Source organism: Bos indicus x Bos taurus, chromosome 17 (assembly GCF_003369695.1).
Source record: "Bos indicus x Bos taurus breed Angus x Brahman F1 hybrid chromosome 17, Bos_hybrid_MaternalHap_v2.0, whole genome shotgun sequence".
Taxonomy (NCBI): domain Eukaryota; kingdom Metazoa; phylum Chordata; class Mammalia; order Artiodactyla; family Bovidae; genus Bos; species Bos indicus x Bos taurus.
This window is the reverse complement of record NC_040092.1, coordinates 5,290,662-5,304,859: the sequence shown is the minus strand read 5'-3', so window position 1 is coordinate 5,304,859 and position 14,198 is coordinate 5,290,662. Positions and strand designations below refer to the sequence as shown.

Genomic DNA, 14,198 nt, shown 5'->3' with positions numbered 1-14,198 from the left:
GCTGGATCCCATAGTGGGGACCCTCCCTGGCCCCATGGTCAGAAGTTCAACAGTGAAGAGCAAACACGGTAGACACGACATCTGTGCTGTCCCAGTTTCCACCTGCTTCTGCTCTGAGGATCTGACCCAGCCATCCGGCTCTCCTGGAGCCGAGTGGGCTCTAGCTCCCTTGCTTTATTTGCAAAAAGAGAAGAAAACTGGATGAGACCAGTGGTTTCAATCAAGGGTAACTATACAACCCACAGAGCTTGTTCAAAGGACTCTGACCAGGCCCACCTATGAGATTCTATTGCACATGGGCGGTGTGACGCTAGTCCACAGCCCCTTCTGAAAGTCAGGAAAGAGAACTAAAGTGGTTTCCAACTGAACTGTTCCCTCTTTGAAAGAGGCTGAAGACCCAACTCACAGCACTCAGAAAGCATCCAATAGGGTCCTGCACCTATAACAACTCGTGAAGAGGCGTCTAGATGGGCCCAAGAGGAACATCGGGCTCTGGGGTAGACCACATTCACTGAAAAGACACCGTGGCAACGCCACAATACGAATTTAGATCTCTGCAAGACTTAAAATTACAACAATAAAAAAAAAAAACAGCTTTCCATAAATATAGAATTATGTTACAATATCTCAGGCAAAGCAGCTGCTTCTTGGAAATAAAATTTCAGGAAAAACCAAAGAACACAGCTGAAAGGTTGTCATACACTAGGTCTGAATTTAATAGTTTTCACATATTCAACTGAAAACTGCCCCCAGTCTGTTAGAATTTTACCACAGTCTAGTTTTAGGAAACCAAAAGCCAACTCTCATATTTAATGCATTGAGGCAGAGCTCCCATTGAGTGGGAGCCAAATAATATCTGGGGAGTAGCTTACAGCCTCCCAGTAACCTCTCAGCCTGCAGGCCAGGGCAAGACCTGGTCTGCACAGAGGACCACCCTGACCATTGGCCGCTGGCCCGTTCTCCGCTCCGTGCGTTGCCTCTCTCCCAGCTCCCAGCTGGGGCTCAGGAGTGATCATGGACGTGACTGCGCCAGCCTGGCTCTAGGCTCTAGGAGGCTGCGTGGGGTCTCATGTGGTTCCACGCCACCACTGACTGACCACATGGTCAGGATCAAGCCACTGCACTCTGAGCCTCAGGTCACTTAGCTGCCAATGGGAATGAAAATATACACCTCTCAGGGTTACTAAGAGAATTAAATCCAATTAGATAAACTACGTATGGAAAGTTTTTTGGAAACCACACATGAGCGTTTTTGCTGGAAATCAGTACCCCTTTCCTTTTACTCAAGAGCCAAGAACACTGCGTCTGCTGTGCTCCCTCCCAAGTGGTAACACGCCATGGTCCTGTGAGAAGTGCTTTCCAGGAGGGTTTTCAGAGTGGAGGGCAAACACACTGCTGCAGGGCTTCTGCGTGGTGAGGGAGGAAGCACCGCAGGACCACCTGTGTGCAGGTAGCCGCATGGAGCCTCTGCCAGAGAGGGAACAGGGCCAGGGGAAGTGAGGGAAGCAGGCACTTTCTGGGCCGGCCTGAAGAGAGCGCACTGTGGCGACAGCCCAGCCCCTCAGGTAACCAATGCTGGGAAACCTGGCTGACGGCTTGAGCGACTCTTAGACAGATGCTACTGGATTAGAGCCTGGCACCGCCCTGAAATGGACTTGTACACAGTGCTAACGCAGCTCAGGTATTGTCTAGTGCACAACGGGCTCAGAACCACTGCGCATTTCCTGATGCAGAGCATTAAACTGTACATGCTAAGATCTAACTTCATCTTGTGGAGAAGGTGTTTTTCATTCAGTGGAGGGCTCTGAAAGGCAAGGAGGGTGTCAGCTCCCTGGACAGCTGGCTAGCAGAGTGAGACAAGCTGGGTAATGCATCCAGGAGAGTGGAAAGAACTGTGAACTCTTATGGAGCACCCACGGGGGGACACCGTGGTTTTGGAGTTGAACTGATGATGTAGCCTCTGAATCCTCACTCCAGGTCGAGATGGTCACTCACATGAGTGCATTTCCTCCTGGGCAGACTGTGAGCTCAGACTCAGAGTAGACGGAGAAGCTGCACAGACCTTTCCACTTACCTTCCTGCAAGTACATGACTGCCTGGGAGTAGTTCTGCAGAGCGTGATGCGTCCTTCCAAGGCTGCTGTAAGACACCGTCTTGGCCACCAAGTCGTTCATCTGTGCAGCGATGCTCAAGTGCTGTTCCTGATAGACCACGGCTCTCTCAAAGGTGCCCAGGGACTCGTAGGTCAGGCCCAGGTTCCCGTAGGCCCGGCCCTGGCACGTGGGGTTGTTGGTCTCCTCGGCAATCTGCAGATCCAACTGGTGGTACTGCAGGGCTGTATCGTACTCCCCCATCTGCTGGTACACACCCCCCAGGCCACAGGCCGCGTCACTTTCCAGAGCTCGGTCCTTCATCTCTCTAGCAATGTTCAGCTGGCGTTCAAGGCAGGAAATGGCTTGTTCATAATTTCCTAATTGGCTGTGCAGACTTCCCAGCTCGCCATAGGCCTGGGCTTTATTAAAGGCCTCCCCGAGCTCATGGGCGACCACAAGCCTCTTTTCAAAGCACACCAGGGCTTGCTGCAAGCTCCCCATTGCCCTGTGGGGATGTAGACAGAAAAGCAATGATATTATTTTGTGCAGGTGCAGACATGCTAAAGCCCCTGAGAAAATGAAAAGCATTTGTCACTGTCACTTACTATAGAAGCTCTTAACTCCTCTTCTAGCTAAAATCTATCATGTGCCCTTAGAGTGAGATGCAGGGGAATTTCATAATCTGGAAAGCAATTCAAGAGTCATCCTTTAGTGACCTTCCCAAGAGCCTGAGATTCAATGGGATATACACCCCAGAGGAAACATAAAATATATTAATAGGCACAATGATAGCAAGTGAACTGTTTGGTTCTTTGGGCCTCCCAATTTCCACTACTGCACAGACTATGTTTTTGAAATCACTTTACAATGGCGATAAATCTTTCATCCTGAGCTTCTCAGAGCACTCTGTGGGTGATGATTTAGTCTGACCCTTGCCCTTCCTCCTCTCCAGGAGCCCTAATCCCCTGCCTGTCTGGAGAGGCCATATATTCTGCAAACACAGACACCTTCTTGGGTTCCCCACACCCAGGAGGAAAGCAGTGCCTTGGCCAACAGTGTGTCTTGCTGTGCTGCTAAGAGATGACGCGATAAGGAGGAGAAGGGCGTGGACTCCGGCAGCAGACAAAACCAGCTGTATAGGACATGGATTCCTTTCCCTGAGCTTCAGTTTCTGGATGCTGATAAATCCCACATCCTGTAGCCAATAATGATAAATGTAGACTAATACACAACTGCAATAAATATTAAACAAGATATCTACACAAGGTGCCTAGCACGATGATAGTATGTGCTCATTCACTCCCCTCTTTTGAGGTGGCTTTCCCTAAAAGCAACAATATGGGGTCCAAGTAATTGGTGGGTAGAGATGTTATATTAATGAACACATTCATATAATGTGAGGGGCAATCAGAAAAGATAAGTGAGATCGATTCATTCATCTTTCCCCTTCCTATTCTTTTAGTCTGCTCATTATGATGTAGTCAAAAAGGCACTGCGTTTGGAGTCAGAGGGTCCTGCGTTAAACTCTCAGCTGTCCCTTTCAAGCTGTGTAATCTTGGACACAAACTCTGGGCCTTAGTTTCTTCCTCCATGACACAGGGTAGAAATACCCCTGCTAAACTCACAGAATCACTGGAGGAGGCAAATGAGCAGCGTATGGAGCTGCTCTGCAGTCAGTGCGCTGCCTTGTGGATGCACCAGCTGCCCTGGTGCAGGTTTACTAACCACACTTGTCCTCTGCCATTTTTACCTGTGTCCATTTCCCAGGCCTCGGTAAGCCTTGGCTTGGTCTTGCATGCGATTCAGACTCTGGGCAACAGATAAATACTGTTCATAGTACTTGATAGCTTCCTCGTAGTCACCCAGGGCCTCGTAGCAGTCCCCCAGGTTGCCATAGGCCCGGCCCCTGTCAAGCACAGACTCGTTCCCACTCAGCTGCTGCAGCATGGCCAGCTGCTGCTCGAAGTAGCCGATGGCTTCTTCCATCACATTCATGTTCATCTTTGTGATGCCCATGTTGCCATAGACCTGGGCTTCGAGACTTGGGTCCTTCAGCTTCTGCCCTAGATCCAGCTGCTCTTCGTAACACTTGAAAGCCATTGTGTACTTCCCCAGGGCCATGTAGACTGCGGCCAGGTGCCCATGAGCTCTGCACTCTCCCGGCAGGTCACTCAGCTCCTGATATACTTCCAGCTCCTGTGTGTGATAACCCAAGGCCTTGTCGTGTTTCTGGATCATTCGGTATGCAGTGCCCAGGGCTGCATATGCACTGGCCTCCAGTCTCCTGTCCTTCACGTGGTGAGCCAAGCCCAGCTGCTGCTCATAGAATTTTATTGCACCATTGATATCTTTTTTACAGATGAATATATCGCCCAGGTTCCCCAGGGCTCTAAATTTAGCCTGGGAATTATTCAGGGACTGGGCTAGGGACAGTAGGTACTTTTGACACTCTTCAGCTTTGCTGAAATTCAGCAGAGCCTTGAATGCCAAGCCCAAGTTGCAGTAAGCTTTTGCTTGACTCAATTTGTCGTGAAGGTCTTTGGCCAGGGCCAGATCCTGCTCATAGTACTTTACCGCCTCCTGGTAATTTCCAAGGCAGTAATGGGCATAGCCGAGGTTGTGGCAGACCTTCCCTTCTCCCTCCATGTCTTGAAGGTCAGGAGCAAGCCGGAGGTACTGTTCGTAATAGGGGGCGGCCTGGACGTACTCCCCTCGAGAGCAGTGGAAGTTGCCCAGGTTGCTGAGAGCCCGCGCCTCGCTCTGGATGTCTCGCAGCTCCCGGGCGATGTTCAAATGGTTCTGATAGTGCTGCAGGGCCCGGTCGTGGGCGCCCAGCGCCTGGTAGGCCACAGCGAGGTTCCCGTGCGTGGATGCCTGTGAGGCACGGTCGTTCACTTCCATGGAGATCTGTAGCTCCTGCCGGTGGTACTTGACCGCTTGGTCGTACATGCCCAGAGCATTGTAGGCGTTGCCCATGTTTCCATAGGCGCGGCCCTGGGCCGCGTAGTCACTCAGCTCCTGGGCGATGCACAAGTGGGTCTTGTGGAGTTTCAGTGCAGTGTCATAATCACCTTTCATCTGGTGTATGATTCCTGAGAAAGAGCACAGAAGAAAAGGGTTGGAATGACTGATTAGCAATAAAATGTAATTTGCAACTCGGTTTATACTCCAATACAATCCAGATGAATTAAAGAATTTAAAATAACAGAAGGCAGAATTAAATATTTATCAGCTCTCCAGAGGGGGAATAGCTTTCTAAGCTTCAAAGCAACAGGAAAAAAAAAAAAAAAAAACCCACAAAAAACACTGACAGATTTGGTTACAAAAATAGTAAGTTTTATACTACAAATAGATGCCTAAAATTAAAAGGCAAACACAATACTGGGAAATATATAAATCATATACAAAAAATTCAATAGCTATTGTGTGTAAAGATTTAACTGGGTTTGATTAAAAAAAAATCAAGACCTTAATTTACTGAAATAGGCAGACAACTCATATCCAAGGAAATACAAAGAGTAATCACAGGGGAAAATGTTAATTTCTTTTAATAATCAAAGAAATGCAAAATAAAGCAACTCTGAAGTACCATTTTACTTCTACTAAATTAGCAAACAAAAAATTTAAACAATACCCTGTACCAGTGAGGTGGCCCTGAAACTAGTAAAGCCATCAACTGCTGGACATAAATGGGAACAGCCTCTGGAGCAGCGGCAAGACAGCCTCACTCCCGGTGCTGCTCAGGCCCTGCAGTCCTGCTCAGGGGAGTGTCTTCTAAGGAAATCCTCAGAAGTTCTACCCCTGACAGTCTTCACTGCAGGGTTATGGATTAGTGGAAGATCAGAAACATCTTCAATGGCAAACAAAGGGGGTTGTATAAGTACATTTCGGTACATCAACTCAATAGGGGATTATGCAGTCATTAAAAAGATCATTACAAAGACTATGCAGAAAAACAGGGAAAAACGGGTTCTTGCAATAATGTTAAGTGGAAAAGGCAAAGAACAATGCTGCATGCTCCCTGTAACAATGATGAGGAAAATGAATGTGTGCACATGGACAAGACCTCAAGGGGATTATGAAAAGATAAAAAAGTTGCCTTGTTAGGTGATGGGATTTGAATGACTTTTGTTTCAAAATTTCTTCTAATTTTGCTATCCAGCTTTTACAGTCAACAATAATAGCACTTCAAACAGCTCTCATAAACTATGCTATAGCTGCTAAGCTAAGCGGTTGTTTTTACAAGCAGTTCAAAATGAGATATATCATAAATACCATAAATATAAAGCAGTTGCAAATGAGGGATATCATAGAAGAAACTTGGGAAGCTTCTTTAAGCACAGCCTGGTTCATTCCAGCTGAGGCCGAGTGGGAGACACAGAAAAGGCAAAAGGATCTAGTATGCAAACAGGTTTCTCTCTACCCTTGGTTTTGAATATGCTTTTCTATGCATCAACGTGTGAACTTTGTACAGGTGACCAAAACTTGCAGAAGTATAAAAACTCAAAAACACCAAGATGGGTTCTCACTGAAATGTCTGAATTGAAAATAGAGCCATTGAGAAAGCAAGCTATCAAAATCCAGCCTCTGCAATTTGCTTATGTTTATAACACCTTTCTTTCCTTCCTTCCGTCACTCACTCACTTCCACACTGACCCAGCAAATAGTAACTGAACATTTATTGTGCACCAAGCCTTGTGGTAGGCAATACACAGGGAGAGAAATGAAGACGTAAGTCTGCCCTCAGAAAGCACAAAGGGTCATAAGGGAGGCAGTCATGAAAAAAATATTGTCAACATACATAATACAAGCTGAAGTGAGCAGGGCGTGGGGGAGAGAGGAGCATGCCAGGGCCACTCCTTTGGTCCTGACTCCCTGCAGCAGAGCTCTATCCTGCCCCAGGGGTCATGCCTGTCTCTGGATCCAGCCATCCCTATGACATTAACTGGATTCATGACACTAGATAAATCATTTAGCCTCTTTGAGAATTTTTTCAGTTCATCCATAAATTGAGGAAAATGATAATCTTGATACCAACCTTAAGATAGTAGTGAGGATCAAATGAAATAATGTATGTGCGAGCTCACTGTAAACTATTAAGTCAAATTCAAATATTGGTTACTGAAATTACTATATGCTTCCAGGGAAGGGAATTCTCAAGGTGGTAGAGATTAAACAAACTATGGTAATTCTGTGTATTTCCTTGTATGAGCTAAATATTTCAGTTTAAAATAAGCAAATTATGGTACTCTATATGATGGAATAACATGGTACCATTAAAAATAGTGAAGTAGAAGTTTATATATTGACATGGGAAAAAATAAAATGTATTAAGGGATTATATGGGCTTCCCCAGTGGCTCAGCAGTAAAGAATCCTCCTGTAACGCAGGAGATGTGGGTTTGATCCCTGGATTGGGAAGATCCCCAGGAGAAGGGCAAGGCAACCCACTTGAGTAATCTTGCCTGGAGAATCCCATAGACAGAGGAGCCTGGTGGGCTACAGACCATAGTGTCACAAAGAGTAGACACAACTGAAGTGACTGAGCAAAGGGGTTATATGGGCACAAAATAGTATCCTTAATAAAAACACTAATAGGGTTCATGCATGTGTGTGTATAGATATATGTTTATACTTATGCATACAGTATATATTTTTTAAAATGTTAATAGTAGTAATTCTGGAGTGGTGGAATTTTGCTGTATTTTATAGGATTTTTCTATGATGAATGTATAATCCTTGGTTTAAAAATTAATCAAATATTTTTTAAACTCTGCTCCAATTGAAGCAGATAAGGTCTGGTCACTCCCCTGGATCAGGGATGTCACTGGCATCCCAGCTGGAAGGAACAGATTTTCAAAGACTGTTTCAAGGTTACAATACTCTAAGCTGCCCAAAACGCATTACCTCAGAATCACCTAAAACCCTTCTAGTGGTGAAAAATTACTAGTGACAGAAACATTTCAGTTCTGAAGGCCTGAATGTGGCCTGGATCCCTAACCTGCTTTTACCTAAAGAGGAAACTTGTAAGGTTTCAACTTTCCAGGTATCCTTAGCGGAAATGCACCATTTACTCCCTCTCTCCTCAGCTTTGCATGAGGAGAAATAAGCGGCAGGATGCCTGCCCTGCTGTGAGTGCGGAGCCGGAGCTGGGGAGGGTGGCCTCTAAACCCTCTCAGGCTTCCTCTCACAGCGATGCCTTTACAATGATTGTTTCCCGAAGCTTTTGGATTTCACGGCAATGATTTTTAAGGCAATATGGTCACTAACTGGTCGCTAAGATGATGGTAAGAGGAAGCGAGCAGCATGGGACCTTCAGAGAAGCCAACGGAGGAAGCTCAGGTTTTTTGTGTGCCTCCTACCACCAAAGAACAGGTCACCTGGCTAGCACCCCATCCTCCCCACCTGTACCCCATCCTATAGGAAGCTGGCTAAGTATCTGGAAAAGCATGCTATAATGTATCTGGAAAGTATAAAGTATCTGGAAAAGGCACAGGACTTTAAGTCAGAAGTCCCATTTTATAAGCCTGGCTCCCATCTCATTCAATTGATACCTTTGAGACTAAATTTATGTCTCTGAGCCTTTGTTTTGTTGTTTTTTTTTTAAACTGAAAACTTTTCGGTGTTTTTTGTTTTCTTATTAACGAGGCCAGGTTACAATAATCTCTAAGAGTATTGAGAAACACAGTAGTGTATATCAATAAGCTTTGCTAATGATGCATGCTACGCAAACCCACTATGAGCGGTATTCAGAGAGCGAGAGTTCAAAGGAAAAGGAATTCCACTTCTCTTACTCTCAGGGCCTCAAGAGTCTGGCTAGCTAATAGGGAGCAGTTGGGATGATAATGGCTACCTGGGGCTCAATGATTTGTGAAAGAAACTGCCTGCTGGTTATGGCAAAATGATCTGACCTCCAGCCAGCTTGCCCACACTCCCCTTTCCTCCGCCTCTCTCCTCAGCTGACACCTCCAAGAGTCTATAAAGAACACAGGAAGATTCTCAAACAAAGACTGCCAGACACAGCTAAGGGTAAGAGGAGATGGGCCGGCTGAGGTGGGCATTTTTCCTTCTGCCTCGTGTCTGCCCTGTCCTCGCCGCTGCCAGCCTGGAGCATTCTGAACAGAACATTACACCCTCTTGGCAGCCCTTCTCTTTGTTGAGGCAACATAAAAGCGGCCCTGAGAGCTGCCAGCGGAGTGACTGCACATGCTGAGGACATAATCTGTAGATCCTCCTTCCCTTTTGAGACCACAGCTTGATCTTCCAGGGCTGTCATTCAGATGAAGACTTACAGAGGGCCTGTCAGCAGGGGCGCGCTAGGTGACAACGTGCTGCAGGGAGGGGAATTAAATGAAGATTAGTGGGGCAGAAGATCCTCACAAAGCCCAGTTCTCACAAGGCGTGTGGAGAAAGGACACATGGTTACGGATTTATTGCTGCTGTTCACTCAGTAAATTGTGTCCAACTCTTTGCGGACCCCGTGGACTGCAGCACACCAGGCTCCTCTGTCCTCCACTATCTCCCGGAGTTTGCTCAAATTCATGTCCATTTAGTCAGTGATGCTACCTCACCATTTCATCCTCTTTCACCCCCTTCTCCTTTTGCCTTCAATCTTTCCCAGCAGCAGGGTCTTTTTCAAGGAGTTGGCTTTTCGCATCAGGTGGCCCAAGTATTGGAGCTTCTTTAGGACTGACCGCTCTGATCTCCTTGCTGTCGAAGGGACTCTCAAGGGTCTTCTCCAGCACCATAATTCAAAAGCATCAGTTCTTTGGGGTTCAAGTCTTTATGGTCCAACTCTCACATCCATACATGACTACTGGAAAAACTGTAGCTTTGACTATATGGACTTTGGCAACAAAGCGATGTCTCTGCTTTTTAATATGCTGTCTAGATTTGTCATACTTTCCTTCCAAGCAGAAAGCGTCTTTTAATTTCATGGCTGCAGTTACCATCCACAGTGATTTTGGAGCCCAAGAAAATAAAATCTGTCACTGCTTCCACTTTTTCCCCTTCTATTTGCCATGAAGTGATGGGACCGGATGCCATGACCTTAGTTTTCTGAATGTTGAGTTTCAAGCCAGCTTTTTTCACTCTCTTCTTTCACCCTCATCAAAAGGCTCTTTTGTTCCTCTTCACTTTCTGCCATTAGACTGGTATCATCTACATATCTGAGGTTGGTATTCCTCCCAGCAATCTTAATTCCAGCTTGTGATTCATCCAGCCCAGCATTTCACATGATGTACTGTGCACAGAAATTAAATAAGCAGAGTGACAATATACAGCCTTGTCATACTCCTTTCCCAACCCTGAACCAGTCAGTTGTTCCATGTCTGGTTCTAACTGTTGCTTCTTGACCAGCATACAGGTTTCTCAGGAGACAGGTAAGGTGGTCTGGTATTCTCATCTCTTGAAGAATTTTCCACAGTTTGTCATGATCCCCACAGTCAAAGACTTTAGTGTTGTCAACGAAACAGAAGTAGATATTTTTCTGGAATTCTCTTGCTTTCTCCATGATCCAATGAATCTTGGCAATTTGATCTCCGGTTCCTCTGCCTCTTTGAAACCCAGCTTGTACATCTGGAAGTTCTCAGTTCATGTACTGTCGAAGCCTAGCTTGAAGGACTTTGAGTATAACTTTGCTAGCACGTGATATGAGCGCAATTGAACATTCTCTGGCATTGCCTTTCTTTGGGATTGGAATGAAAACTACCTTTTCCAGTCCTGCAGCACTTTCACAGCATCATCCTTTAGGATCTGAAATAGCTCAGCTTGAATTCCATCACTTCCACTAGCTTTGTTCATAGTAATGCTTCCTAAGGCCCACTTGACTTCACACTCCAGGATGTCCAGTTCTAGGTGAGTGATCACACCATCGTGGTTATTTGGGTCATTAAGACCTGTTTTGTACACTTCTTCTGTGTATTCCTGCAACCTCTTCTTAATCTCTCTAGCTTCTGTTAGGTCCTTACCATTTCTGTCCTTTAACACGCCCATCCTTACACGAAATGTTCCCTTGAAATCTCCAATTTTCTTGAAGAGATCTCTAGTCTTTCCCATTACATTGTATTCCTCTGTTTCTTTGCATTGTTCATTTAAGAAAGCCTTTTCATCTCTCCTTGCTATTCTCTTGAACTCTGCATTCAGTTAGGTACATCTTTCCCTTTCTCCCTTGCCTTTCACTTTCTTTCTTCAGCTATTTGTAAAGCCTCCTCATTTTGCCTTCTTGCATTTGTTTTTCTTTGGGAGGGCTTTGGTCACTGCCTCCTGTACAATGTTATGAACCTCTGTCCATAGTCATTCAGGTACTCTGTCTACCAGATCTAATCCCTTGAGTCTAATTCATCACCTCCACTGTATAATCATAAGGGATTTGAGTTAGGTCATATCTGAATGGCCCAGTGGTTTTCCCTACTTTTTCCAATTTAAGCCTGAATTTTGCAATAAGGAGCTCATGATCTGAGCCTCGGTCAGCTCCAAATCTTGTTTTTACTAACTATATGGAGCTTCTCCATATTTGGCTGCAAAGAACATAATCAATCTGATTTTGATATGTACATCTGGTGATGTCCATGTGTAGAGTTGTCTCTTGTGTTGTTGGAAAAGGGTGTTTGCTATGACCACTATGTTCTCTGGACAAAACTCTGTTAACCTTTGCCCTGATTCATTTTGTAGTCCAAGGTCAAACTTGCCTGTTATTCTGAGTATCTCTTGACTTCCTGCTTTTGCATTCCAACCCTCTATGATGAAAAGGACATCTTTTTTTGGTGTTAGTTATAGAAGATGTTGTAGATCTTCATAGAACCAGTTGACTTCAGCTGCTTTGGCATCAGTGGCTGGAGTATAGACTTGTATTACTGTGATGCTGAATGGTTTGCCTTGGAAATGAACTGAGATCATTCTTTTTTTTTTTTTTTTGTATTTGAACTCACATCTAAATACTGTAGTTCGGACTCTTTTGATGACTATGAGGGCTACTCCATGGATTTATATATCCTCACAGTAAACCTCCACCTATGCATTAGGAACAGTCCCTGCACGGGAATAATAAGAGCTACTGCAAAGACCTGTGGTGAAGGCCAAGGAGTCTTGCTTATGAGAAGCTAGAACAAGTGCCTGGGAGACAGTAAGTGCTCAATACATTTTTGCCCCTGTTGCTAACCATTACCAGAAAGACCAAAAAAGGTGTGGAACAGGATGAGACTAACAGAATTCTGCTGAAACTAAAACTGCATTTTAACAGTGAATTTTGGCAGCCTTTTCTCTTGCAAATTCTCTAAAAGTAGGGCCTCAGTGTACTTCAATGTATTACCTTCAACGTACAAATGATGGATGTGTTCTCATTTACTGAAAATATTACTATTCTGATTATTAACAGTGCATGATCCAAATGGGGCTTTAAGAGCCCATCTATTCTTTCCCACTGCTTTGAAGCAGGTTGAGTTTGACTAAATCCTAGCCATATCACTAACTATTCTCAGAAACTATCAAGATTTGGGAAACAGAAGAGCCCTCCTAACTTTATAAATGATGTGGCCCTGGCCCAGTGAGAGGAAGTGAGTTAGTGACAGTGGAGAGAGGGACTCTCGACCCACAGACCTTTAGTTGTGTCAGCCCATCTGCTTGCAAGATAAGCAGAAGAAATAAAGGAATTGTAGTTAGTCTCATTAGGTGTGACATGAGACAGCATCTGTACTTTAAAAACTTTTCATCTGCTAGAAGTACATATGGAATTACTTACAGATAAAATAACATAGTGTCTACTGTTTGCTTTAAAAATATTCCATCAGAGGGGAAAAGTAAGTATGTGTGTGTATTTATGAAAATAGATGAAATAATATTAGCAAAATGTTGATAACTGGGCAATGAATATAAGGGGATTTATTATACTATTTTCTCTCTGTGTGTATGTATATGTTTGAAGGTTTCATAATACAAAGTTAAATCAAATAATCCAGACAAGCATAGAGGTCTGTAGTTTCTTGTGGATCGGGAAACGTCCTCACAGCTAAGGACCAACAGGGATGTTTAAATTTACATCTCCTCTGTGGGACCTCAGTAGAAAAAAAGAAAGCAGCTGGTCACCAGCAGGTACAAGTATACCAGCCTCTATACACATCCTTCTCCAGGATGGGCAGAGGACACATGCAGAGAGAACAACACAGTCCTACTGCCCTGATTTGTTTAACGTGATATTTAGTTTTGTCTGTTATCTTAAAGGATAGTGATAGTGAAGTCACTCAGTCGTGTCCGACTCTTTGCGACACCATGGACAGTAGCCAACCAAGCTCCTCCGTCCATGGGATTTTCCAGGCAAGGATACTGGAGTGGGTTGCCATTTCCTTCTCCAGGGATCTTCCCGACCCAGGGATCGAACCCAGGTCTCCTGCACTGTAGGCAGACGCTTTACCGTCTGAGCCGCCCGGGAATAGGGTGATGCTTTCTTGATCAAAGAGCAAAGTGGGAGGGAATGGGAAGAAGAGCTGAGGAAACCTGCTCCAAAGAATATTCTGCAGCACTGAATATTTCAGGTGCTTCTCCCAATCCTCACCCTCCCCAGGAGACAGGGCCCCAGTTTTTTTCTGGGGATTCATTATTACAACTCTAGACACTGCTATGGTGCCCCCATCCCATGCCTCCACCAGAGACACCTGGACACTCATAGGCAAGTCTGGAGTACATCATGAGAAACCCTGGGCTGGATGAAGTACAAGTTGGAATCAAGATTGCTGGGAGAAATATCAACAACCTCAGATATGCAGATGACACCATGCTTATGGCAGAAGGTGAAGAAGAACTAAAGAGCCTCTTGATGAAAGTGAAAGAGGAGAGTAAAAAAGTTGGCTTAAAACTCAACATTCAGAAAACTAAGATCATGGCATCTAGTAGTCCCATCACTTCATGGCAACTAGATGGGGAAAAAGTGGAAACAGTGGCTGACTTTACTTTTTTAGGCTCCAAAATCACTGCAGATGGTGACTGCAGCCATAAAATTAAAAGATGCTTGCTCCTTGGAAGAAAAACTATGACAAACTATGAAAAACTATGACAAACCTAGACAGCATATTAAAAAGCAGAGACATTACTTTGCCAACAAAGGTCCGTCTAG

General features: G+C 44.9%; 1 protein-coding gene across 1 annotated transcript in view; it reads right to left on the bottom strand.

Moving 5' to 3' along the window:
- The window catches only part of TTC28 (tetratricopeptide repeat domain 28), a 588,080-nt gene that overhangs the window by 90,822 nt on the left and 483,060 nt on the right, over positions 1 to 14,198 (bottom strand). The window contains 2 exon segments of the mRNA XM_027566429.1: positions 2,075 to 2,598; positions 3,844 to 5,185. Of these exon segments, the coding sequence (XP_027422230.1) occupies positions 2,075 to 2,598; positions 3,844 to 5,185 (1,866 nt within the window).